Source organism: Lygodium microphyllum, chromosome 28 (genome assembly GCF_053477565.2).
Source record: "Lygodium microphyllum isolate KBCC chromosome 28, Lygodium_microphyllum_v1.1.10, whole genome shotgun sequence".
Taxonomy (NCBI): domain Eukaryota; kingdom Viridiplantae; phylum Streptophyta; class Polypodiopsida; order Schizaeales; family Lygodiaceae; genus Lygodium; species Lygodium microphyllum.
The window spans coordinates 99,317,060-99,343,770 of record NC_141162.1 but is presented as its reverse complement, the minus strand read 5'-3'; the positions used below and the strand labels follow the sequence as shown (position 1 = coordinate 99,343,770).

Genomic DNA, 26,711 nt, shown 5'->3' with positions numbered 1-26,711 from the left:
TCTTCAAGTGTAGCTGCTCAATCCCGATCTCTATCTCCATCTAAGTTTCCAAATGACCAAGGTGTGGGACATGACACCACCCTTAGGGCTCAGCCTAAGAAGATGCCTGTGCAATCCACTGTGGCTAGCTCAACTAATGCTTGATCTACACAAGTAAATGCACAAAGGGCCACAAAAGACACAACCACTTTTGATCTGCTTAAGGACTTGACACCACAGTCTGCCAATAGTGGCCAGTCCACTGAACTAGCTGCTACAACTTCCAATCAATAATCACAGCAGTCATAGCCTTTGGCCGTGATGATGCCCCTTGCGGAATGTGTCCTTAGCAATTCATCAGTGGAAGAGGTGTCACAACCAACATCCTTGACACCTCCAGCACTTCCGAAGCATGTAAAGCCTAGGCTTGAGGAGAAATCCCTTGAAGATTTGGCAAAGGAGATGGTGCATTTGACCAATGAACCAGAGATGAAGTGCATGATGAAGCTTGATCACAAGTTGACAGCCATCACACATGCGTATGTCCATGTGGACATCGGAAGCCCAACACCAAAGCACACAAATCTCATATACCGAACCCCTGACTTGGGATGAGAAACAACATGTTTGCTCCCACTATGCAGCTGTCACTGAAGAAGTCATGGACATCCCACAAGCCATAGCTAGAGAATTGCGCTTGATACCCTCACTCTATACTGCTCAATGTGAGACAAACAAGGAAAAGCTCGAAGCAATCAAACGAAAAGGGAAGGGACAAGGTGACTTTGTGTATAAATGATACTCCAACCAAAGTTTGGCAATCAAAATTGGCCCCCCACTGACTAATGATACTCGTTGAGCAAAGGAAAGCCCTTTGGACATCAATACATGATCCCACGTACATTGCCCCAATCTCAATACTAGTGTTGGCAGCGGTCCATGAGGTCTAGCTTTCTGCCACTGTCCAAAAACATCCCTTGTACGATAAACTGCTTCTAGAAAAAGATCTACACGTGGCTAGCAGGCTAGGAGCAGGGAGTATGATACTTGATATTAGCGCATATGTCTTCTGCCTCACTCAAGACCCTGCAATCCTACATCTCTATGCGTCCCATCAATATAACCCCGACTTCTTCAATTGGTTTCATCCAAGCCTACATGACAGGAACCCTAAACCGGCTCTTGGTTCTATACTAGAGTTACCTGAACCTCCAGAGCAAGAGAAAAACAGCTCTAAACACAACACCCATTCTAATGGAGGCATGTTCCAATGGGTAAGGACAAGAGTCTAGAGAAAATGCCCGACCAGGAGCAATTGCCAATGCAATCGGGGCTAAACGCAGGGGAATTAGCTGAAGAGCTAGACTCTCCAAAAAGAGAGGCAGTTGTATCCTCACAACTTAGCGAGGCTGTCTAGCGGGTCGCGGCTATGTCCCATGAGGACACACCAGAAACAGAGAATGTTGAGGCCTGACCAAGCACATCAACAGTTGACCTAGTTCAAGGTCCCAAGTCTTCAAGGGATACACCTCAATTGCCCAAGAAAAAGAGGAGGAAACAATGAAAACAACGGCAATTGCAAGTGGTTGTAGATGCCAAGAAGATTGAGACTAAGAGTGTTGAAGAGCTGAGGAATAAAGCATCGAGTCCACCGATGAATGAACCCATTGCCATCTCTCCTAATAGCGGTGAAACCTCAGACACATCCATATGTTCTGATAAGTCAAAGCAACCATTACTATCAATGGTTGCTTGCAACACTCAATCCATTGACAACAAAACTTGCATTGACCAATCAAGAGTGGATACAACACTATCACAACAAGTTGACAAAACTATACCAGTCACATCCGAGGAGAACCATGACACAATAGCAACAAAGCCTCATGAGAAATATGAAAACCCCAAGGACATAAGCAATCCTAGCATTGACCAATCTTGCTCATCTAGGCCTGAGCCCCCAGCTATGCTAAAGCCTAGGGAAACTCCCAGAACCTTGCATGAGATAGCAACCGAGCAAGCCTTAATAGAATATAGAAGTGTCACAGAGTGCTTGACTAAGTTGGATGCTAAACTCAAATTATTCGCACGTGTCTACATCATTGCAGACATGGGTACATTCCCTAGGGAGCAGCTTGAGGAATACTTGCCATATCCTCTATCGTGGGAAGAGCAAGAATATCTTAATGAGCACTATGACAAGCTCCTATATGAACACATGTAACTCATCTCCGACAAGGAGGCTGATGAACTACGCTTAACTGTGACATTCAATGAAGCTCTTTGCCAACCAAACCTCTTTGAGATAGAGCAACTAAAGCGACAATCAGAGGGTTGAAGTCAATTTGAAAAACGTTGGTTTGAAAACCGCGCTACAATGGCCGAACTTGGAGCCCATTTTATGACAGTCTCAGAGTAGCGACTGGCCAAATGGTGGTCTCAAAGAGACCCAACCTATATGGCACCAACTTCCTTTTGAGTACTGACTCGTGTTCAGGGTATGGACTTAGCCGAAACTAGCCAAGAGAACTCTCTGGTTGATAAAATTTTCACTGAGGAGGAGCTACATGTTGCTAGTAGACTCGAACAAGGTACCATGCTACTCGATGTTGCAAAATATTTGTTGTTATTGAGTAGGCTGCTACGAGTACTAGATGCGTGTGCCACACTCCAGTACAATCCTGAGTTCTACAATTGGTTTTTATCCTCACGAAGTGACATGGAGAGAGTTACTAATAAAAAGGAGAACGACCAACCATCTTAACAGTAAGAGAGTAAGAGGACAATCCGTGAGCACCAAGACTAAAAAATTGCAGTTAGGGGAGCCAAAATAGCAAATGCAGCCACCTCAATAGGAGCCATCAGAGCTGGTCCACCAAGAAGGACGTGGCTCTAAATCAAATCAACGAAAGAAAGAACGAGTGCGGGAACCAAGCCCCTCCGTGGCCACAACAAGTATTGTCAGAAGAGAAAAGGGCTCCATGCCAAGCCATGCATTCCTTGGTAAATCTCTTAGGCTCCCTCGGAATGTAACTAGTGTAGAGTTTCAGGATGATGTCTAGCGTGCCCCCTCCCAACGCATCTCCAAAAAAAAGGAAAAAAGAAAGGAAAAAAAAAGAGAAAGAGAGAAAAAAAGAAAGAGCAAACAAGCAAAAACTCGCACAAAGAAAAATGAAAGAGACAATGAGCTTTCCCATGTATATTAGAGTGCCAAAAACATTGCACCTAGGGGTCCTGAGGTTAGGCATGACTGGTGGCCTTGGTCAGCTGGCTCTGTGCCTAACCCCCTAGCCCTTCCTGTCCCCCCACTTCATACTTAGGGCACATCAAGGACAGGACACACCTAGGGAGTTTGTGCTCGCCTATGGTTAGATTTGTCTCCCTAAGTGACACCCACAACACCTCCCCTCTGTACACAAACTGGGTCCTCAAGTGTGGGACAACACCACAGGCTTCCTTGAGGTTCGACCCAACTCTGAGTTTTACTAGCACGGACACTATGCAACATTGCACAGTGAGCAAGATGCACCCCCTGGTAGCGCACTTCCTTTTTTTTTATTCAGGTATACTCAACAATGGTGATTAACTACCATCGATATTAAAGGCTCCCATAGCCCGATCAAATCTAATCTCGGCTCCTCAATCTAATCTCAGCGTCAATGAGCTCAATTATGCTATATTGTGTTGTCAAAATCACAAATGATGTCTCAAGAAGCCTTCAAGTGTACTTCTTCTCAACAACATCAAAATTTTCCACCCCATTGAACCCTTGCTTTATCCATGCATTGTTACGAGGAACGAGACCAGTGGTCTTCTACCTATGTACTATCTAAGTATGCATGTGCACTCATATAATATCTGCACCACAATCTATACACGGTTTGGGTCCTCAAGTGCAGGACAATACTCTCAACTTACTTAAAGTTCGATGTGTCTCTCAAACTAATCAAACTATGTCTTGTGCATTTTGCTTGGGCAGGCACAGCAATCTGGATACGTTTCTGGGAAACAATTGATGCAAAAATTTCTTGGCAAATAAGTTAAGAATTTTGGGACTTTTGGGTTTTGTGAAGACATTGGTACATGCAGAGCAGTTGCAGTTTGAAATAGACTGTTTATGAGCATTTTGGGGCAATAAATTTTGGGGCTTTTGCTTCTACAATGTTGCTGAGCATTGAATGCACCTTGGAGTGCATGCATTACAGACAATTTTGACAGAGTGTACTTCAGATTGCTAATTTCAGCAAGCTATTCGCTGTAATTTCTGGAAATTTTAAGATTTCCAGGTTGGTCTAGCTTAGACATTGCTCTTTTGCTCTTTTTGGTATTGATTATCATGGCAAATTAGGGAGGTGATGTATTTACCTATGTATCCAAGGAGGACAGGTTGGACGGTAACAACTATTCATTGTGGTCCTTGATGATGAAGAATGTGTTGATTGCGAAGAATCTTTGGGACTATGTAAGCGGAGAAGAAGTTAGGCCCGGAGTTGTGGCTCCTGCTACTCCTCCTCCAGGAGGACGTGGACAACAAGCAACTCAGCCTGTTTGGCCTGCTCCAGTTCAGCCACTTCCCCAAAGATTGGCAGCTCAAAAGGCATGGGATACACAGGATGCACAGGCTTTGTCATTAATTGCATTGGTAGTTAAGTGGTCTATCATCCCTCACATTCAGTCTGCAGCTCTTCACGAGAAGCCTGGCTGGCTTTGGAGCATATTTTTGTTGGTAAGAATGAGACTCGCATCTCTTTCTTAAAGAAAGAGCTTTAGACACTGAAGATGGATGAGGGTGATTCTATGCAGGATCACCTAAACTAAATTTAGGACTAGTGTGAGCAGCTTATGAATGTTGACGAGTATTACTTAGATGCACAACTGATATCTACTACATTGAATTCATTGCCGTTCTCGTACTTGGCCTTTCATACAGCCTTGAACCTCACCATGAGGATTTCCCCACAGCCGATTACTTTTCTTCATCTGGTCAGTTTGCTCTTAGAGGAGGAGCATACAAAAAGAAATAGTGGTGTGGATGTTATAGCCTCTGAGCAGGCTTTTATGGCACGACAGAAGGGCAAGGGCAGCCAAGCAAAGAATGCTCTGTAGAGCTTTGGAAATTCAGGCACTTCACAGGGTAATAAGAAACAAGGGGGACACGCAAGCCAAGAAGGGCAAATGCCATCATTGCAAGAAGCCAGGCCACTATATCACTGAGTGTAGAAAGCTCATAGCCAAGGAAAAGAAAACAAAGTTAGGGATGTATGTTTCTGATGCTCCTTCCACTGCTACTGAGTCAACGTCCTTTGTTGTAAACAGGGACTATTGTTTTTATATATGTAGTTACGACTCTTCTTGGGCTAATAGAGCACTTAGCTCTATTGAGGATGCAGGCACATGGTTTTTTGACAGTGGTGCTTCTAGGCACATCACATCTCGCAGAGATTTGTTTGCTTCTGTTGGTGCAGCCCCAATTGGCAAGTCTGCCTATTGTGCTAACAATGCATGATACCCTGTTAGGGGTATTGGGGACATCGTGCTCACAGCCATTGATGGCTCTATTCTCCGCCTACAGGATGATTTGTTTGTGCTAGGTATAAAAAAGAATTTGTTATCTATTTCTTCTATGGCACGGTGTGGTTTGCAGGTCACCTTTAATGATGACAAATGCATGGTGCGAGATAAGGACCACATGACTTTGGTCTTGATTGGCACTCTATGTCATGGGTTATATAAGTTGGATGCTTTATCAGTTGATGAGTCGGCATATTTAGCATCCACTCTTACTCCTGCTATGTTATAGACAGAGTTATGGCATGCTCGCATGGGGCATGTAAACTATGGTAGCTTGATGCTTTTATAGTGTACCCAGATGCTAGATGGATTCTCTCTCTTGGAGAGACCTTCTGAGCACTTGTGCGAGGGATGTATTTTGGGAAAAATACATCGGTTTTCATTTTCTCGTGATGTTGCTTTTAGAGGTACGGACAGGTTACAGTTAGTGCAATCAGATGTATGTGGCCCTATGCAGACAAAGTCATTAGGTGGATATTACTATTTTGTGACTTTTATTGATGACTTTATTTGCTTCTGCTTGGTCTATTCTTTAGTGAAAAAGTTAGAAGTGTATGATGCATTTTTGGCTTTTGTAGCACTTGTTGAGAACCAATCTGGCTGTAGGGTGAAGACTCTCCGATCAGACCAAGGGGGGGAATATATGTCCTCTATGCTGAATTCTTTTTGAAGCAAAAGGGCATTGTTCATTAGTTCACTACTGCTTATACTCCACAGCAGAACGGGGTTGCAGAGAGGAAGAATGGGTCAGTCATGGAGATGGCTAGATGTATGTTGAAAGCAAAGAGCTTGCCACACAGTTTTTGGATGGAAGCCATTATGTGTGCTTGCCATGTTTTGAATAGATGCCCCACCAAAGCATTAAAGAATATCATGCCTTTTGAGGCTTGGAACAACAGGAAACCTTCTGTTGGGCACTTTCGTACTTTTGGGTGTCTTGCATATGCACACATTCCCAAGGTACTTAGAAAAAAAGTTGGATAAGAAGGCTATCAAATGCATTTTTGTCGGGTACAGTAGTGAGAGAAAAGGATATAGACTATATGATCCTGTCTCTAAAAAGGTATTTGTTAGTAGGGATGTACTTTTTGATGAAAAATCAGAATTATCCCTTGTTGGTTTCGACACATATTAGGCTGCCAGTGATGTATTTGAAGGGCTGCTGCCCATTTCATTTGGTGATTCAGCAAGTGAACTTAATGTTCAGCTAGCTGCTACATTGGGAAATGCAAAAAATCAGCCAATGGCTGATCTGAATACCGAGCAAAGTACTGAATCTGAAATTCAGCAAGAGCGTTTGCATAGTTAGGAGGTGAGAAAAATGCCTAGATGGTATTTATAGACTATGAGAGATAGTCATTGGGATGCTCCCATGGCTAGTCGTACTAGAAGGCAAGCTCATATGCATGATACTGCACATACCATGGATTTTGTTATGGCAGTAAATACAGTTGATGATGAGGAGCGTGAATGTTTTGAGGATGCACAACATAGTGTGCATTGGGTGGCAGCAATGCAAGTTGAGTATGATTTCATCATTAAGAATCAAACATGGATTTAGTGTCTTTGCCTATTAGGAAGAAAGCCATTGGAACAAAATGGGTCTACAAGTTGAAAAGGAATACAGATGGATCCATTGACAAATATAAAGCCAAGCTTGTGGCCAAGGGCTATGCACAGAAGAAAGGCATTGAATATGAGGAGACATTCTCTCCTACCTCCCGCATGACTACCATTAGGTCTAGGCTGTCAATTATGGATGGATTGTGCATCAGCTAGATTTAAAGACTGCATTTTTACATGGGGAACTTCAAGAAGAAGCGTATGTACAACAACCCATTAGTTTTGCAGTTGAGGGATCTGAACACTTCGTCTCTAAGCTGAAAAATGCTTTATATGGCTTGAAACAAGCTCCTCGAGCTTGGTATGCAAAAATTGATGCCTTTTTTACTCAGCCAAGGGTTCATAAATAGCTCATGAGAGTCTACCCTTTACGTATGCAAAGAGGGGGGATCCTTGCGGGTCATTTGTCTATATGTTGATGATCTTTTGCTTACAAGGACACATGCTGATCAAATTTCAGCATTCAAACAAAATATACCACAAACTTTTGAGATGTCGGATTTGGGGCCTTTGCACTATTACTTGGGCATTCAGTTCATTCATGATGCTAGAGGCATTAGATTGTCACAATTGAGATGTATTGGTAAACTTCATGAGAGGTTTGGCTTACAGGATTGCAAGCCAGTCGGTACACCAATAGAACGTGGACTGAAGTTGTCATTGCATGATGACAGTGACTTGTTTGATATCCACATAGATGCTCTAGCAGTTGGATGCCTTATCTACCTATGCAATACTAGGGTTGACATACAGTTTGCAGTTTCAGCTTTGAGCAAATATATGCATCAGCCACGCATGTCACATCGGCAAGATGTCAAGCGTGTTTTCTGTTACCTGTAGGGTAGTAGGACTCTTGGATTGCTTTATTCCAAGGGGGGCCACAACACTTATATGTTTACAGTGAATCTAATTGAGCTGGTGATTATGATTTTCGTCACTCCTCTATTGGCAATTGTTCTTTCTTGGCTCATCCTGTATCTCTTGGCTTAGCAAGAAACAATCCACTGTTGCCACATCGTTATGTGAACCTGAATACAAGGCAGCTTTCACTACCACAGTTGAATGTGTATGGCTTATATGCTTGCTAGCTGATTTGGATGTATTTGTCACGCAGCCTACTCCTTTCTTAATTGAGAGTGAGAGTGCCATTGCAGTGGCACGAAACGCTGTGTTTCATGCACACTTGAAGCACATTGAGATCCATTATCACTTTGTCAGAGAGAGGCTAGATGTAGGAGATATCAGCCTTGTCTACTGTCCTACCACCAGTAATGTGGTAGACTTCTTCACCAAAGCTCTTCCTCGTAACAAATTTGAAGCATTTCACAGTGCTTTAAATTTGATCTCCTTTCATGGCGGATGACCCTTGTATTTTGATCACTCTTCACTCCAATGGGGTTTGTTAGGTTTTACTCACGCGTAGGCTCACAGAGGAGTGCTAGTGATCAGTAGGACATTGGGACACTTTTTACTCTCCGTACAAGAGATTTTTCCCTCAGATTTATTTTCTTTATTTTATGTGCCTATGTTACACATTTAGGGGCACTTATCATGTTGCATACACTTTTGGGTGTGAACACCCTCTTACAACCCTAAGGTTTAAGGGTTGTACCTTGTACTTTCATCTTAAACTTTTAGTCTATTGCATTGGGTTTCGTGCTTCACTCTTCACACTGTCTACTTCACTCTCAGCTGAGCTTCGATCCACTCCATCTCTCACAGGTGCTTGCAATGGATCGTGAGCATAGCACACTAGAGTTGAAGAATCCCTCTTCGTTTGCTTACATAGGGTTATTGCTTGAGGGCTTTATGAGGTGCGGTCGACAGTGGTGTCTACTCTATGGAATGAGTGGGATGAGTATGAGACAGAGGAGGCCAAAGCCATGCAGTGCTTGTGTCTTAATGAGCATTTTTGGTAGAAAGTCTATGCCATTGTCATTGTCGTGACTCCCTTTTATAGGGTGTTATGTATAAGTGATTGCGAGAGGTTCACCATGGGCCTTCTCGTTTACTTCTTTAGAGCGGCATTGGTGAAGGCACGTGCTTATACAGTGATCACAGAGACACAACCTTGTACATGTTCTAGAGATAGCAGAGAGGAGATAGGCATGGATGCATAAGCCCTCCATCCATGGTTTTGCCGCATTGGTACATCTGACCTATAAGTTGCCAACGGTCATGGATAATAGAGAGTTCCGTTCGGACCAGCTTGCTTATTTGATTTGCGTGTTCCCTATGGATGACCACAATGCAGTGCTATGCGGATCAGAGATGGCATGTGGCTTTTGCTTCTTCCACTTATTGGAGGAGAGTCACTTGTGTAGCCTTTATTTTGGTGGCAAAACCTTGGATACGCATTGGAGACCCTTCAGCCCTTAGCCATGAGGGTACTTGCCTAGGATTGCTCTTCGGGTGCATGCGAGAGAAATAGGAGTGCCTATTCTCTTGTTCCCATGAAGATTCACAATCGTCTTAGCACACGACAGTTAGAGCGACTAGTCTATTGCCGCACTTACGCATGATGAGGGCTATGATGAGCATGGGTAGTCCAAAGCAGGTAATTACTAAACCATAAAATTTAAAATTTGTTGTTTTAAACTTTGGAGTTTATACTTTACAATTTAGACTTTAGCATTTATAATTTTATGTGCATTGTGTGTAGATGAATGTTAATACATTCATGTCGATGTGTGACACTTGTCCCTGTGTAAATCAGGAAGTAGACAAGGAGGAGTAGATGATTTTTGTAGAGCTCTATAGAGAGCTTATAGTAGTAGGTACTTGTGACACTTGCAATTAGCATGCCTGTGGGCGAGGAGTTCAAGTAGGTGGTAGCAGGGGCATGGTCATTTGGTGCCCTTCAACATGGAGGAGGGGTGGTTCGAGTGGCTTGCAGATATATGTGAGACGGGGCTCTAGTAGCTCACATCCTGTGCCTCATGATGACATCCCCCCCTTGCCTACACAGCTGTCACTTGGGGAGCCATTTGTTGATGATGATGGTAACCTCATTTTAGTGAGGATGAGTATGAGAGAGTCTCATTATCTGTCTCATCATCCGATGCCGAGGAGTCATCTTCAGACTCTCTTGATGAGCACTCAGATGGTTTTTGATGATGATGATAGTGATGCCTCATTATAGATTCATAGGTCTCTCTCCTCTTTGTATTGACTATAATTGTATCCACATGCATGATGCCACTATGATTCATCATCCATGGACCATGTATGTACTAGACTATAGTTGTATTGCATGTTGTACGCAGTTTGTGCAATCGTGATGCCACCCTCATGTATTCATCTTATTTTGTAATGAAATGGCTATTTCCACTTAAAACATGTGTTCTATCATTTAATGATTTATAGTTTTAAAAAAAATCATGTTAATTTTTTTTGTACTAATATTGTATTGTACCTTATAAAATCATAAGGTACCATTTAGTACCATATTTTATCGTATCGTACCATATCGTACCTTTCGTACTTGACAACTATGATTAACGTTTGCAAAAGGCCAATGTGGCCCATGAGACGAAAACCAATACATCTATATCCAATGTCATCTCATCACAATAAAGTTGAAGTAAAGTTACATGGAATAAATGTATCCTAATATGGGGCTAAGATCTAATAAAATAAAAATGGTTTCAAAATTAAAGAACACACACACACACACACACACACACACACACACATATAGCTTGAGTGGGTTCCTCTCTAGGTCTTAGGATTAGCAAAGAATCTCCATCTTGAATTGGTTCAAGGTCGCTTTGCTAATGTGTCAAGGGGTGAGTCTCCTGTGTCTTGCAATGATGTCTTTGATTTGACTATGGTATGGGCCTCTCAATCATCATCAGCCAACTTGTTGGGGTCATTGTGCTAAAGACCAAATTGGGGTTGTCATGAGAGAGAGAGAGAGAGAGAGAGAGAGAGAGAGAGAGAGAGAGAGAGTAAAGACCAAATTGGCCCATGAGACATATCCATGTACAAGAGAACATCCTCATGGTCTTAGAAGAGTGAAAAGTGAAAAATCCTATCTAATGTGCAATTGATTGTTTGCATCATCATTTAGGCATGCCATTAGTGTATACAGGTATACCCATGATATACAATGCAAAGTGATGAAACATACAATGTCCATAGAGAGTAAAAGGGATGGGCGGATGGAGCACTTAATGACTAGCTATGCGATTGAATGATAGGATACCATGTGTCAATGATACAACTATGTAGGGCCATTCTAACAGGGGGATGTGTCCCCTTATCAGAAAAGTCACATGGCTGTTTGCTTTTGGTCCTTGACAGGGGTGATTCATCCGTTAGGACCCCCCTAGCCATCCCCTTATCAATGATGGGGCAATGGATGTCGTCCCAATTTGTGATGTGACCTTGAGCCGGTTTTGGTTTGGGATTGCGTTTGGTGTTGGTAGGGGCTGTCCACTTGTCCCTTGTTACTATAGACATGTATTATAAAAACAGCCTTGTGTTTATTTGCTTTAACACATCTAAGTGGCAACTATTGAAGTTTTTCTAATATTGTATTCTCTTTTGGGATAGGTATAATGAGTATCGGAGCAATTGATGTGGTGCGAGGCTCAAGATCATCCATCAATGAGTTAGCATTCATATATTCCCATTCAGACAGGTTTAATAAGTCTCATAAGCTCTCTTTTGACATTGGCTATGGCTTATAGTTCTTGTATGTCGGTCGAATATAGAAATTCGACCAAATGTTGATCTACTTAATTGTGTTTTCAATCAGCTTAAACTTGTGGGATGATCGTTTGTTTATATTTAAACAATTTCTCATAAGCTAAAATTTTAACAAATTTTCATCATCTTATTTTTTTCCTAATATTTTGTTTTAAGTTACTTTTGCTATCTATGCATCATTCGTCACATTAGTTGTCTCATTCATAAACCTTGATTTAGTGGGTCCTTTGACATTGAAGTGAATCTAGGTCCCAACTAAAAAGAGTAGAGATAGATGTAAATTTGTGAACGTACCTCTGGCTCCCTGTTATACTATCATCTTCGAGTCAATTTGTTTGATACTTAACAATCATGTGACTCATGTGCATTCCTCATAATTAATGGAGAGAAAGAAAGTTGTATTAATGACTAAAAAAGGCCAGATCAGCCTATGAGACAAAAATAGATACATCTAAAGGTCAAGGAATGGTCATGTTTCCCAAGTAGAACGAAGAAACCCTAATCTAAAATGAAACATCGAGCATGAAACAACAAATAACTAAAAATACTAAAGAAGCACTAGGGATTTAATACAATGTGAAATTGATATGGGGATCAATATCATCCCAAAATATCTCTCGGGTCTATTCAATATGGATAAGCAGAAATGTTGGTGTAGTGTTGCTCGATTACGTATGAGTATCGTATGTATCCTTTGGTGGTGTGGCAAGTGGTGATGTTGACCAGTGGGCTGTGGGTGGCGTGCTTTGCATGTGTCAATGGCTTTGTCTAAAGTGACTCCCCTGTGGTGGAACCGTGAGTTGGTCTAGGGTATGCTTTGAAGTATGAGATGTAGCTATAGCTTTGTAAAAGTCAATAAGGGTGCATTGATGTGAATCCCCAAGGTACTTCCGTAGGGATTGTGAAAGGCAGTCTCTATGTTGGTGTAGCTTCAAAAGAAATATTCTTAGGCAACATTGGTCTGGGAATCCCCTTGTACATTCCTCCAATGATTTACTCAAGTCAAGAGCTGCTATAGATGTGTAAAGTGTCCTATGCAAAGTAGTAGTAGGAATGTTTAGGGAGGCATAGTGTTCTATATTTCATATGTGCACATAGATTGTGACAGTCAGAATAGCACGATTTCCTACAATGCCAATTGCTCTCTTAGATACCTTAAAGTTTTGGATGTTTGGTATCAACACTGATGAGCCTATCAAGTAGTCCATAGTCTTGCCCCTCCTTTGTGATTCCAGCATGTCAAATGTCATATCCTAGCCATTCTGGTAGCCCATTAAAGATGGCTAGTCTATGTGCACTTTCCAAAGCCAATGGATGTGTGCCATAGCTGCTCACTTCTTTGTCATGGGCGCTCCTACGTAAGCCTTATTCATCTATGTCAAGCTTCTTGAACATGGCATTATCATGTATGTAGAAGTTACTTTGTCCATCTCCAGTGTGTGCATTGAAATCCTCCCCTAACAATATGTCCATAATGCTAGCATATCGCATAATGTCCTCATAAAGTATATCAAAGGGTGATCCATTTGGTATGTCATAGGTTGAGTTTTTTGGAGGAAAGTAGTATATTGCAATGAATATATCCCTTATCCTAATTCATAAGTACTATGCACACTGCATCATCATCTCTCTTCATTACTTACACCATCCCCTTTGAGGTCTTCCCGGTGTAGTGTGGCCACGTGTGGCTATGTCTATGTTTTGAAGCTATCTTCAAAGTAACCAACATCCATGCATAGGGCTCCATTACAGTTCCATACTCACATCCTAGATGTCTCATATGCCTTGTACCGTCATGCAGACCTTCTATCAATGATTATGATCCATTTTCCCTTGTAAACAGCCCATTTTCCCTCTATGGGAGCCTCCAATACTTGGGGCATGTGTTCTTTGCAATGTGATATCTGTGCTCGAGTAAGATCCTTATTCAAATAAGTATTTTCACCTTTGAGGGCTCTCCTCTTAGAGAGGAACATCTTTTTCTTCTTTGTCCCCAAAGCGAAGGATTAAAGCCTTAGACTTAGAGTCCTCTTACCCCACCCTCTACACACTAACTATAGGTACCTCTAAAGCCCCAATTTGGTTTGCAAGTGTCTTGGTATCTTCCTGTGGGTTGCCCTTTTCCTCCCATTCCACTACGTGTACATGTAATACCCTAGCTCGTCTCTTGGCCTCTTCTTCCAAAGTAGCATTCATTACCTCAGTCTTGTTCATTGAGGTTCCCTTGTTCTTTTTTACTACCTCAATCCGTGGGCTAGCTTGTTCTATCTTCTTTTGTGTTGTCTTTGCCACTTAAACCCATGAGCTAACCTTCCTTTCACACACCTTCAATGCCTCTTTTTCTTTTTGTAGTTCTTTCTACATGTTTATTTCTTTTTTGTTAAATGTATCCAATTATTTCCTCAATTCTAAGATTTTATATTTGCAAGCATCTACCACTTTTTGCATTTCATTCTTAACTTGTGCATTTAAGACAACATTTGTGCCTACAATTCATTCTTAATCTTTATCTACATATCTTGCATTTGTGCCTTCTAGTTCACTAATAATTTGGCCTCGATCCGTTTTCTTCCCCACCACAAAACAATCCCCCCCCGGGGCCCAAATTCATGCCTCATAATTCGTAGTTTAGCGTGAATCATGAGATGAATTTCTTTATACTTCCTTTCATTCATGCTATGTGAGGTCTTTCCAAGCCTGTTAGATCGTGGCGAGACAATCTACTCACGGACCATACAATCATAAGTCTTATACTGTGTGTTCTTAGAAGAGGTGTGGTGTACACTACTTCCATGGACGGTTGTGTCAATTCTTGATCAGATTTGTCTCCCCAATATTCGTGTTCCATGGTTTGATGCTTACATTTGTTTGCATCATCCATGCCCATGATTAATTGTAATTACACATTGTGTGAAAAGCCACTCAACTTACACTTTCTACACGTCAAATTAGAGCCTTGATCAATCAATATCCCTCGTGTACGTGTAGATTCTAGCATTGTCAGAGTCCCCTCACAAATCCTCCCCTATGTGGATTGAGATTGTAGGCTGTGGCAGCGTTCGGGTCTCCTTAGTGGTCCTTCCCCATATGGATTGAGACTGTAACTACACTGAACCCATAGTTGCCAAGAAACCTATTTCATAAGGTTAGGAAACTGGTTTCATATCTAGGCGTTTTAGCCACTCCAGTTTGAAGCTCTTCTTCGTTTGTTGAGCTCTTACCAGTTTTTGTGACGACGGATGTCTTTTTTTTCATCACACCAGGGCCAGCTCCTGGCCCTATACCACACCCCTTTCTGAGGAAAGGTTTAGCTTCTTGAATAGGAGCAAGGCGGGATGAGATAGTAAGACAGAGTTGTGCAATTGCATTGCTTTCAAACACATATTTGGTTGGAAATTCCCTAACACTTGCAGACATCTGGATAGTCACTATAGTGTGTAGCTCGCATAACTTGTCACAACTTTTGCCCTTGACATCCATTGATTCCCTAGGGTCCTTGGCCTGTTACCATGAACTATCATGTGTATCACATGTGCTTTACAACCTTGCACATGCCACACATGCCTCACAACCTTGCACATTTTATTATTAAATTAATGAAATGCTAATGGCAAGATTAGAGCATTTCACATTCCCATGGCATCTTAGCCGCTTCCTTCTTGAGATACGATGGCTTTGTGATATCCTCATAAGTATAGCTCGAGGAGACCAAGGCCCTATCTAGAGGAAGCTTATAGATTTCTTTACAAGGGAGGTCCAGTAGGTTTAGTCATAGTTGCCATGTTAGTTGGTGCCAATTTTGATGCTAGGACAATTAATTAGCCATCAAGTGTGTTAACCCCAGGTTGAGATGGCGGAGAAGGATAGCAGAGAAATGAAGGAAAAAGTGGAAAAAAGATGGAAAAAGAGAAAAGACATGCAGGCGGCCTCTAAAGCCAAGCTGGGGCAAAAAGCGCAATTTTAAATGAAAGGCACCTCAAAAAGCTTTAAAAACTCTTGTCAAAGAGCGCCAGACTCCCTCCGATGCCAATTGTAAAATATTAGACGGGTGTAGGCGAGAGGCATAGGGCTAGAAGAGGGAAATAGAGAAAGGACCTTGCCACAACAGTCGGTCATGTAAAAAAGGAATGGGAGCCCATGGGAATTTAGGGTTTTGTATATAAAGTTCAAAAAGTGAATGGAAGCTCATTCTTTTGGTGTGTGGCTAACAAGAGTTCTCTTATTCTTCTCTTCTTCTCTTCTCCTTGCTTGTGTGTGCTCTTGAGAGAGGGAGTTTGAGAGTGTGAGGGAATGAGTGTGTGGGAGTGAGGAATCAAAAGGGTGAAGCTCTTCACCATCTCTTCTTCTCTTCTTCTCTTTTATTCTCTTCTCTTTTCTTGCGCGCGCGGCTATAATGGATGGAGCTTGAAGATGGAGGAGACTTGAGGATGCTTGAGCTAGCATCTAGGATCGTGGAGCTATCGTCATGTGCAAGAGAGGAGGCAACTCATTTCGGCATCAAGATAAGCTCACTATACTCGACGGCGTGTCGGCTAGATGAGAGATAGCCATTAGAGCTTGTTTGAAATGCTTGAAACAATAAGCGGTCCGTGGGTCTTGGCGGTTGAGCGTGAGATCCCTCTACATTTTGGTTCCGTTGCCGGGACCAACAGATTCAATCTTGAGCACTTGCGCGCCTCATATCGAGCATCGAGGTAAGGGATTCATCCTTGAACTGGAGCTTGAGATAGGTAGGAAGTTGGGTTTTTTGATCTTTGAAGCAAGTAAGTATTTTGGGTTATTTTGTTTGTTCGATGATTGGAAAACATGGAGAAATCATTTCAGTTTTTTGCTTTCGATTTTTGTTGCATTTAGCGTAGGTTAGGATTAGGAAATCGAATTGGAAAAGGGTAGGGTTTACCGTTGCAAAACAGGGCACAAATCATGCAAAAAATGGTAAAAAGATTGCTTGGGATGCTGAATGTCGGTAAGTGAGTAATTGGGAGCGGCCAAACCTTATCCGGGAAGGGCTTTAAAAGCCAAGAGGCCAAGGAAGAGCTCATTTGCAACCCTTGCAGAGAGAGAGAGAGAGAGAGAGAGAGAGAGAGAGAGAGAGAGAGAGAGAGAAGAAACAATTGCCATTCGAGATTCGACGCTTGGAATATCTAGTTGCTCTTGTCACAGGTTTGGCGAGCTGTGGTGGGATTCTCACTAACCCCTTTCGATTGGGTTTTTGTGTGACCAAAATACCCCACACCGCCACAGTTGCATATGAAGATCTTATTCCACTTTTTTAGATACTGGGGATGCTGGCATAATTGGACCACTCGGAATGCCTTTCTTTTTGATTCGGCCTCTAATGTACCCGGACACATTGCCAGGCTTAAAGGTCTCTTGCATTGGCAGATAGATCTCATTCGGTACTCGGACTTGCTCCCTCGAGAGGACTTACTTCCCTGGCATATGGCAATTTCCTCTGCGTCTTTGCCATGACTTGTGTAACTCTTTCGTGGCTTCGTATTGGGATTTTACACACGTTGGCTTAGAGCTCTCGTGTATCTTGTAATCATGTAAACTTGTACATTTTTTCATAATTAATACAATTACCTTTTACGAAAAAAAAAAAGAGAGAGCCCGCGGAGAATCAATTTAATCTTGTCGTCGGAGAGCCTACCGATTGCTTCAGGTATATCAATCACTTCCCCTTGCACTCTAGGTGTGATTTGGAAGATTGTGTGTGAAATGCTTAGCTAAATCATCAATTTCGATTAAAATCGCCTCAACTTTATCTCGTCGTGTGCAATTGGGTCCGTCCGAGCGGCCGGTTTCTGGGCCGAATCCCAGAATCGGCCCTTGGTCCTTTGTCTTTCGGCCGACTCGGCCCAAAATCCTACTCGGCGTGTCCGAGTGACATCACTCGGCCCCACTGACAAACTCAGCCCTACTTATAAACTTCGGTCCTCGGCCAACCAACCTGCTCGGCCCTCGGCCCGTCCAAGTGACCCAATTCGGCCCTCGGCTTGCGTAAAACTTGGCCCTTGGACAAACCTGATTCGGCCCTCGGCCCGTGTGCCTCAGCCCGTCCGAGTAGACTCCCTTGGCCCGTTCGAGTGACCCGTTCGAGCGGACCTTTGCGGCCCGTCCGAGTTAGCACCTCGGCTCGTCCGAGTCCACCCTGTCCGAGTCGTCCATTCGGCCCTCGGCCATCCGAGTCACCCACTCGGCCCTTGCAATTTGGACAAGTTGGACCAAGTGTGGACTTTTCCAAAATTTTCAGAAATTTGACCAGACCCAGCTAGAGCTCAGCCGCACAACCTATTGCGAGTTCTCCTGACGCTTAGAACTCGATTCTGGCGCAAGGAACAGGCAAAATTATAAGGCCGTGAGACCTAGAGTCCTAGAGACAACCCGCTGAGCCATAGACCGTGACCGGACCAAGAACGAGCAAGGCAACGTAGTAGGAAAACCCAAAACCCTGTCAAGATGGCCAGAGAATTGATCGACAAGCCTATCAGGCCTAAAACGAAACGAGAGTGCATGAGACGCTTAGATATTATTTGCCGCACTCACCTTGAATTTCTGTACTTGAAGTACACTTAAGAAAAACTGGAAGCCTGATTGAGCACAAGTGCACGGGAAGGAACACACATACGGAGAGGAGATAAATTGAGGATTGTATTTAATAAGTCAAGGAACTCACTCAGATAAACAACTCAAGGAACCTACCAATAGGAGAAGACCCAAAGACATAGACAGAAGACACACGGAGTAGGACCAAGCAAGCGGCGCCAAAGAGGTGGATTTAACAAACTTACTCAACCTAATCGATAGCTTGGTGGAGCATGAGAACACGACGATGACAGAAGAAAACCTAGACTGTTGGTCGAACGAGGAACTCGACTTAGGAGTCTTCCCAGAGGCGATTCAGCAGTTGGTTAGTAGCTACAATGCGCATACCCGGTATGAGCACCGTGGCAAGACAGCAGATGCCATTATCATCGCAGACTTAGTAGAGGAGAGGAAGCTAGCACGCAAGACGCTGCAAAGCATAGTAGAGTACAACAGAGACCAGCAGGCTAGGAGCCAAAGGCAAAGCACAGAATTGCGCGAGGTACAGCGGGTGCTGAACTGAGCCGGTAGAAACCGAAGTGATCACGAGAGAGCCATGGAAGGAGACTTAACACTGAGCGAGCTTCGCATGAAGTGACTGCTAGACAACACAACAGCAGAGCAAAGTACCACAGCACTAGCGACATCACTGCTAGCAGGATTAGGAGCAAACCAAGGCTCCAAGAGCCAGTCCAAAATCCCAATTGTTGCAAAGTAGCTTGACAAGTACCAGTCCATGACGATCCATACAGTATCGTAGACTAATTCGAGCAAGTCTGCGAAGCCAACGGCCTCACCGACCTGACTCAGCGCTCTCAAGCGTTTGGGCTTTGCTTACGTGACAAGGGTAGGACTTGGTATACGAGTTTAGATGCCGCAGAGCGAACCAACTTCAACGGCCTCATGAATCTCTACATCAAGAGATTTGCCGAGCGTGGATACTCCGACAATCTGCTAGTACGACTGATGAATGTCAAACAGAAGGAGGACATTCGTGATTACGTGACGCACGTGAGAAGTCTCTTCAAGAGAATCCCTACGGGCGAGCGACCAACTGAAAGAGCAGTGTCAACTGTATTCATAAGCGGAATTTGAAATGATGAAGTGTATAAGGCTTTGGCAGGCAACTTAAGCTTGCATCGAGACGCGCGAGCTAGGGTTTTTGAGGAAGCCATCAGAGTTGATGACCAATTGAAAGAAAGAAGCTCCAGGAGCTTAAACTTAGAAGAAACCAACTCGTGGAGCTTAGAGAGAGCTTCAACCTCTAGTGAACGATCAGGCCCAACCACCTAAGATAAGGGGAAAGCCACCAAGACAAACCAGGATTTGGCTGATGTAAAGATGGAGATAGCCAAGCTGCAAGACATGTTGAGATGACCAACGCGCCCACACGTCCAATGCGTATACTGTGGCAGAAACCACTTGCCAGCCGAGTGTCAAGACCCTAGGTCAAGACCTTGCGCTAATTGCGGTAGGTTCGGTCATGACGTCGTGCATTGTAGATTACCAAGAAGGCTCCCATACTTGCAACCATATAGCCAGCCCTACCTAACAAATAGGCCACAATCATTCTTCAGAAGGGGAGCCCCATTGGCCCTTACTGCGCCTAACAACATTAAGCCGATTGTTCCTAGGATGGACATAAACCCTACAGGCATACCTAGACCACCTGGTCCCTACGTGATTCATCCACCGAGTGACACTCCAGTCCACTATGTGGAAGAGCCGAATGAGAAAGAGACTTACGTATACCCTTACGTCTTGCACGACGACGAGGGCAACGCAGTCCTTATGGACTATCGACCAGTACCGGTGATGGCATTAGGAAGAGGACGAGGTAGAGGCCTAGGAGGGCAGACGCAGGATCCAAACTTGTGGCTACCCAGGGCATATCTCATCGTGCTGCCTTGAGAGAGAGAAGCAGAACAGAGGCAAAGCTGACCTAAGGTGTGTTGAGTGCGGGATCACTCATCTCTTCGTCGACTGCCCAAAGCAAAAACCATCTTTGAGTTCAGCCAACGTGCCATCTATCCCATTGGGGCTGTTTGGTGTCGAGAACCTCGATGGGGAGGCCACACCTATTCCATTGTGGGTCATGACTCGTGTCCAAATGAAGCAAGCCAGCATATCACTGCCAGGGCCTAGCAACCTCGATGCAGCATCGATAGGGAAGAAGAGCTGTAGGAGGAGAAAGAAGAGGCCTGAAGTTAAGGTTGCACTGAAAACTGAGAGTGCCACTACTCTGCCTGCTGGAAAGAAGGTCATTGATGCAGAGGCAGAAACTTCAGCTCCTAAGACGGCCGAAAAGAGAAGTGCTAAGGTAGGGGAATACCCGCATCTGAAGCGCCAACTAGAGGCCATAGAGAAAGTGAAGGAATGGGTGAAAGAGGCGCAAGAGCACCTAAAGGATGCTGAGCCCATCCTAGAGGATGAGATCCATCTCTCCAGCATAAGCACGCCAGTCTCACCCCCTCGACCAAAGTCGAGGGATGCGACCGCACCACAAGCAGTACCGCTTAGGCTAAGTCTTGATGCTGCAGGCCCTAAAATCAGTCACGGCCATTGGCCAGGACAATCTGGATTAGGAGAGAGACGAGTAGCCAACGACCTTCTTACCACGTTGGTGACCACCCCCTGTGACGCTAAGTCTAGGAGACCTGCTTAAGCAACATCCCACCCTATGGCAAGACCTGAAACAATGGGTTGAAGGATCACGAGAGCAAGATGCTGATCTGCACGACCATGATGCAGAGACACAAATACCGACTTTGACGCTGCACTCTGTGCCAAAGTCCTTGCACGTTAATGTCTTCTGGGAGGGCACCGAGATGCATGCAGTCTTACCGGTCCTAGCCCTAGGCGACACAACGAGAAAGGGGATCATAGACACGGGAGCTGTGGTTAGTATGCTTAGCCATGCAGTGCTTCAGACTTGGGGAAACCCACCTGTTGAGTCTGCTAAGTTCAATGTTACACTAGCAAATGGTATGAGAGTGAAACCATTCGGGGTGCTAAAAAAGTGCCCAGTGAAAATCGCAGATGTCCAGTTCTCGGTTGACTTTATAGTCATGATGGATGTGGACTACGATATCCTATTAGGCCGACCCTGGATGCGCAATGCCAGAGTCATCGAAGATTGGGGTAATGGCTTAATCTTCCTTGGCAATAGAACGAACGTCGTGAGGGTAGAGATAGACACGTGGAAGACCTCACCAGTTGACTTGGATGCCATCTCCGTGATGCTTAAAGGGAACACTCAAGTCAAGAAGCTCTATAGACCCTTAACCAAGTATATTCCATGCCCAGAGGACGAGCGAGATTGGATGCATGTACTTGCTACAATCGACCTGCCATTCTCGGATCATGAGGCATATGAGCAAGTTATCAAGACAATCGGTAAGTCTAAAGACGCACTCTCCGTACCAGTTTGCATGATGGCAGGAACCCTTCAAGGGAGACCTAAACCTGTCACCTTCCAAGTGCCAAATAACAAGAGGGAAGGCGTCTTTGCTTACATAGTCATGCCCTTTGGGTTGACTAATGCCCTAGCCACCTTCCAACGCCTCATGTGCGCCATATTTAAAGACATGCTTCGCAAAGAGTTGGAAGTCTTCGTAGATGACTTGTGTGTTCACTCGACGTGGAGAGAACACTTAGACAAACTCCGAGCAGTCTTTGTGCGGTGTCGCCTATATTGTCTCTCCCTAAACCCCTTAAAGTGCCAGTTTTGGGTGAAGCATGGATGCATCCTAGGGCATGTGGTGTCAAAGAACGGCATTGCCACTAACTTCTCAAAAGTTAGGGTTATTGTTGATCTTCCGCTCCCAATCAACTATAAGGGAGTTCAATGCTTTTTAGGCCATACGGGATACTATCGGCGGTTTGTGTTGAATTACGCGTTGATTGCCAGACCTTTATACAAGCTATTGATTGCCTTTGAATGGACTGAAGCATGTCAATGAGCATATGAAGAGTTGAAGAAGGCTCTAATCACAGCACCGATTCTACGAGCCCCAGATTGGACCATTACCTTCCATGTGCATATCGATGCCTCGAAATTTGCTGTGGGGGCAGTGTTGTGCCAACTTGGCGAACACAACCTGGACTACCCAGTGAGCTTTGCTACCAAAACCAAGGAAAATTAAGCAAACGTATAAACGCGTAAAAAATGAGTGAGGTAGGAAAAATGGCACGAGAACTTTGAAATAAAGGGAGAAAAAAAAATTCAGATCTGAAGGGAAGAATCTACATTGGATTTTAATGCTTTCATTCAATAAACACATAGAGTCTTTCTTTTCGAGCAAATTATTATTTTGAAAGCACTAATGAAAACTTGGGTTCATGACAGGAACGAAAGATGTCGCAGCAAGACCGTGCCCACCGACTCTTGTTCACGAAGGAGGAAAGGATGCAATATCGCATTACCCTAGAAAACCGCACCTACAACCAACTCAAATTTCGAACCATCCATAACATAAAGGGTGTGGTGGCCAAGGAGGAAACAACCAAGAGAGTTGTCGAGCGCAGTGCAACCTCACAAAGTACCTTGAGAAGTCTGCACAAGAGCCTAACCACACGAAGTGTGTGGAGTTCTTCATGACGTACAACCCAGACTAGGAGTGCGGCACCGTGACGGTGGGAAGGGGAGAAAAGGCCAAGCAGGTGCAGATACACTTAAACCCAGCCTTGGTGGAGAAGGCGTTGGGGTTGGAGCCGAAGGTAGAGAAAAAGCATAAGAGAGATGTTTATGCCATGCTTAAGATGAAGAGGGAAGAAGTGGTGACCAATGACGGCATCAGTATTCAAGACATTCGTGATGCGGAAGCCCGTCTACAAGCAAAGCTAGTGCATGTGCTCTTTTCTAGCTAGCGCTACAACTCCTTGATGCATCGAATCAACGTGCCTCTGCTGGAGAATGTGGCAGCTCACACCTTGGATGAAGTCGAATCGATGTACGTAAGATCATTGACCAGGTGGCAAAAGCGCTAGCTTTGGGCAATAAACCAGCAGGTGGGGATTCCCCATCGTCCAAGACCACAAAAAGAAAGAAGGCCTCATCCAAAGCCTCAGTCATTGGCTACGGAAGCATTTTGACAGCCCTCATTCAGGAGGTGGTAAAATAGGCTCAGAATGTAGAGGAAGGAGAAGGAGAAACACTCGAGAGATCGCCCCTCACCAGGACAAAGAGGTATCTAGTGACAGAACTAAGAGTGAAGAAGAAGGGGAAGAATAGAAGGAACAGATGAGTAAGAAGACAACAAAGAAACTTGTTAAAAAGACGGCACAAAAGAATAAGCAGGACGAAGGCTGGAAAAAAGAGAAAGAGGATTTAGAGAGGGCAAAGAGGGAATCCCTCAAGGAGGCCGAAGAGGGGGAGAAGAAGAAGAAAAAAAAGCAGATAGATTGAAAGAAGAGTCTAGGAAAACAGAGAAAGAGAGGAGGAGAAGAGTTGCTGAAGAAGAGGAGGAGCTAAGAAGGAAGGAGGAGGAAGACTTGGCCGAAGCTACACGCCGGTCAATTGAACAACAAAGCAGGGCAGATGACCTAGGGGCTATGAGCCCGCCCAGAGAGGAGGGGCTCGGTTCCAGCACGCAGGTGTCAGAAATTGTACGGCCAGCCGTCACTGAGGGCAAAGGCAAGGCTCCCATCCACCCTATTCCGACCCTCCTGGTGCCTCCCACCAAAGCAACAACCCTCACCTTGAGCATCCCCACCAGTGCAAATGTCTCAAACTTCGTGGCGTGGATGCAGTACTTTATTGACAAAGAATTGGCCTAAGGAAAGAGCACCGAGACCATAGCCACAGGGCAGAAAAGGCCGGCCACGGACGCCGAGTCAAGGCAGGATCCGAAGTGCTAGAAAGTGGAGGTCTCGACCACTCCCATCCACACAACAATGATGCCACCAGCTAATTACGACGAGTACGTCGCCGAGCTGCTCTCTCAATTGGAGAAGGCTAAGGAGGAAAGGAAGATAGCTGTGGCTGAGTTGGCGGCAGAAAAAGAGTCGGTGGCTGCATTTCAGCTCGAAAAGACTCGAGTAATAGCCATGCAGCAAAGGGAGATCTCTGATCTCAAACAGGAGCTGAAGGCTAAGGATGACAGGGAAGAGGGCTGGAGGCAGCAGCTGGAGGATGAAACACAGGAACTCGTGAAGATGCAAAGAGAATACAAGCTCCTGATCGTGCAACATGAAGAGTTGATTGCAAAAACCAATTAGATCGAAAAGCTTATGGTTGAGTTTACCGCCAAGGATGAGGAAAGAAAGCAGGAGTTAGAGCAGCAACAGAAAGAGATCGAAACCATGACCGACAAGCTAGACCAAGGAAAGAAAGAACAGGAAACCATGAGCAAATAGCTAAAGGACCAAGAGCAGAAACTCGTGTCCTTGGTCCAGAGGCAGGGTGAGAGCATGGAACAGATGAAGGAGAGAGTCCAGGAATGGGCAGGGAAAAATGAAAGAAGGGTGAAGACACTGGCGCGGCGCCTGGCTCTAGTAGAGAAAAAGAAGATCCTTGCAGAGAGCAAAGCAGAAGCTGCCCAGGTAGCCTTTAATATCCAGCAAAAGGCCTTCCTAGATACACTGATGGACACCACCCGCCCAGAAGAAGGAGAGTCATTAAAGGTGGTTAAGAAGAAACTCAGTATCGCACGAAGAGCTCTGCAAGCAGGACTGCAGATGCCACTCCAACCTGTGGAGGTTAAGCTGGGCCTGGATGATCAACGAAAGTACCTGTTACTGGCCGGCCTAACCCCCCAAGAAATTGATGCGATAGGATTTGAAGAGGGAACACAACAAGGAGACCGGCAGGGGGATGAAGCTGAACTTCAATTCGATATGGGAAGGTTTAGAGAAGAGGTGATCTCAGAGCCCCCCTCGCCGCATTCCCAAGAGCAACAACCGGTCGACACATCTGCGGAAAGATAAGGTGCTCTCAGGGAAAGAAGGAAAAAATTAGTAGAAGAAACCAGAAAGCAGCTAAGGGCCAAGCCAGTCATGCAGCCATCTGTGCCTCTCCCACCATACCCTGATGACATTCCCGCAGGACTCCACGCGGAACTGGTAGTTTGGGAGCGACAGGAAAGAGAAAAAGAGCCATTCACTTTCAGCTTTCTCATGCCCAACAGCCTGTGGAGGGTCTTACCACTCAAGGTGATGGAGGAGGTGATTGGGATTGGTAGCCGACTAGGACAGAAGTGGCTGGAAGAAAGAGAGAAGAACCCCACTCTTTGGGAAACTGAAAAAGCCGAATTCTGGCAAAATAAAGTGTTTGAAGTGCCACATTCCTTGTAAGGTTATAACTGCCAATCCCTATGGAGGAGGCGGGTATGCGATATCAACATGCTCACCTGGATGGCTGTTTGCAACACCCTGGCCTACGAGAGGAACAACCCCACGTTTATGACGTACCCTCGTAGGGTAGGAGTGGATTTTGATGCCACCCTCCACGGGTGATATGATTTTCCCATTATCTACAACTCTAATGTTGTCTCTTTTAAACATGCCCTCGTCTTCAACTCGGAAAGCTTGGATAACTCCATGACTCGCTTCCTCGCCGACTTCTTCTCTTGCCCTAATTCAACTTTCATAACTAAATGTAATTATCTTAGGCTTCTTAAATTATTACTTAAGCAGGACCCGACTCCGCAAGAACGTGGCCTGCCTCCCCTCTTCTTTGATCCTAACGCCATCGACAATTGTGCCATGGGGCACTTGATGATGAGGGCTAGCCTCCTCCCTTCTTTTTGCCTAGCTCTCTTGGAAGACATGAACAACAGCCAGTTCACCAGATGTAATTATTCCTTCCTCTCCACCACTTCACTCCACGTTGGCATGAATCTTAAAGTATACATGCAGGGCTGGCAATTTTTGAGCAAATCCATCCGACCCCCTTCACCACCTAATTCAGACAATGAAAATTAGGCACTGGCTGTCATCCTACTAGTATAATACTTATTCAAAAAAAAAAAAAGAAAAAGAAAAAAAGAAAAAAAGAAGGAGAAAAGCATGAAAGGAAAAACAAGAAGAATATCACACAAGGGTATGGAAAAAACGACTCACTTGAAGAAGCACTTAGCACCACAAAAAACACGATCACTGCACCCAAGGGTCCTCAAGCTAGGCGTGCCTGGTGGCTTCGGTCGGCCGGCCGGCTCCGCTCCTAACCCCCTAGGCCTTTTGATCCCCCACTTCATGCTTAGGGCCCATCAAGGGTAGGACATACCTAGGGAGGTAAC

The 26,711-nt window shown here is 44.5% G+C and overlaps 1 protein-coding gene across 3 annotated transcripts in view; it reads left to right on the top strand.

Annotated features, from left to right (window-relative positions):
* The window catches only part of LOC148011792 (putative acyl-activating enzyme 16, chloroplastic), a 253,538-nt gene that overhangs the window by 45,948 nt on the left and 180,879 nt on the right, over positions 1-26,711 (top strand). For all 3 annotated transcript variants that reach the window (XM_087670449.1, XM_087670448.1, XM_087670447.1), the window contains exon 4: positions 11,731-11,818. In XM_087670449.1, the coding sequence (XP_087526575.1) occupies positions 11,731-11,818 (88 nt within the window). The remainder of the gene's footprint in view (positions 1-11,730; positions 11,819-26,711) is intronic.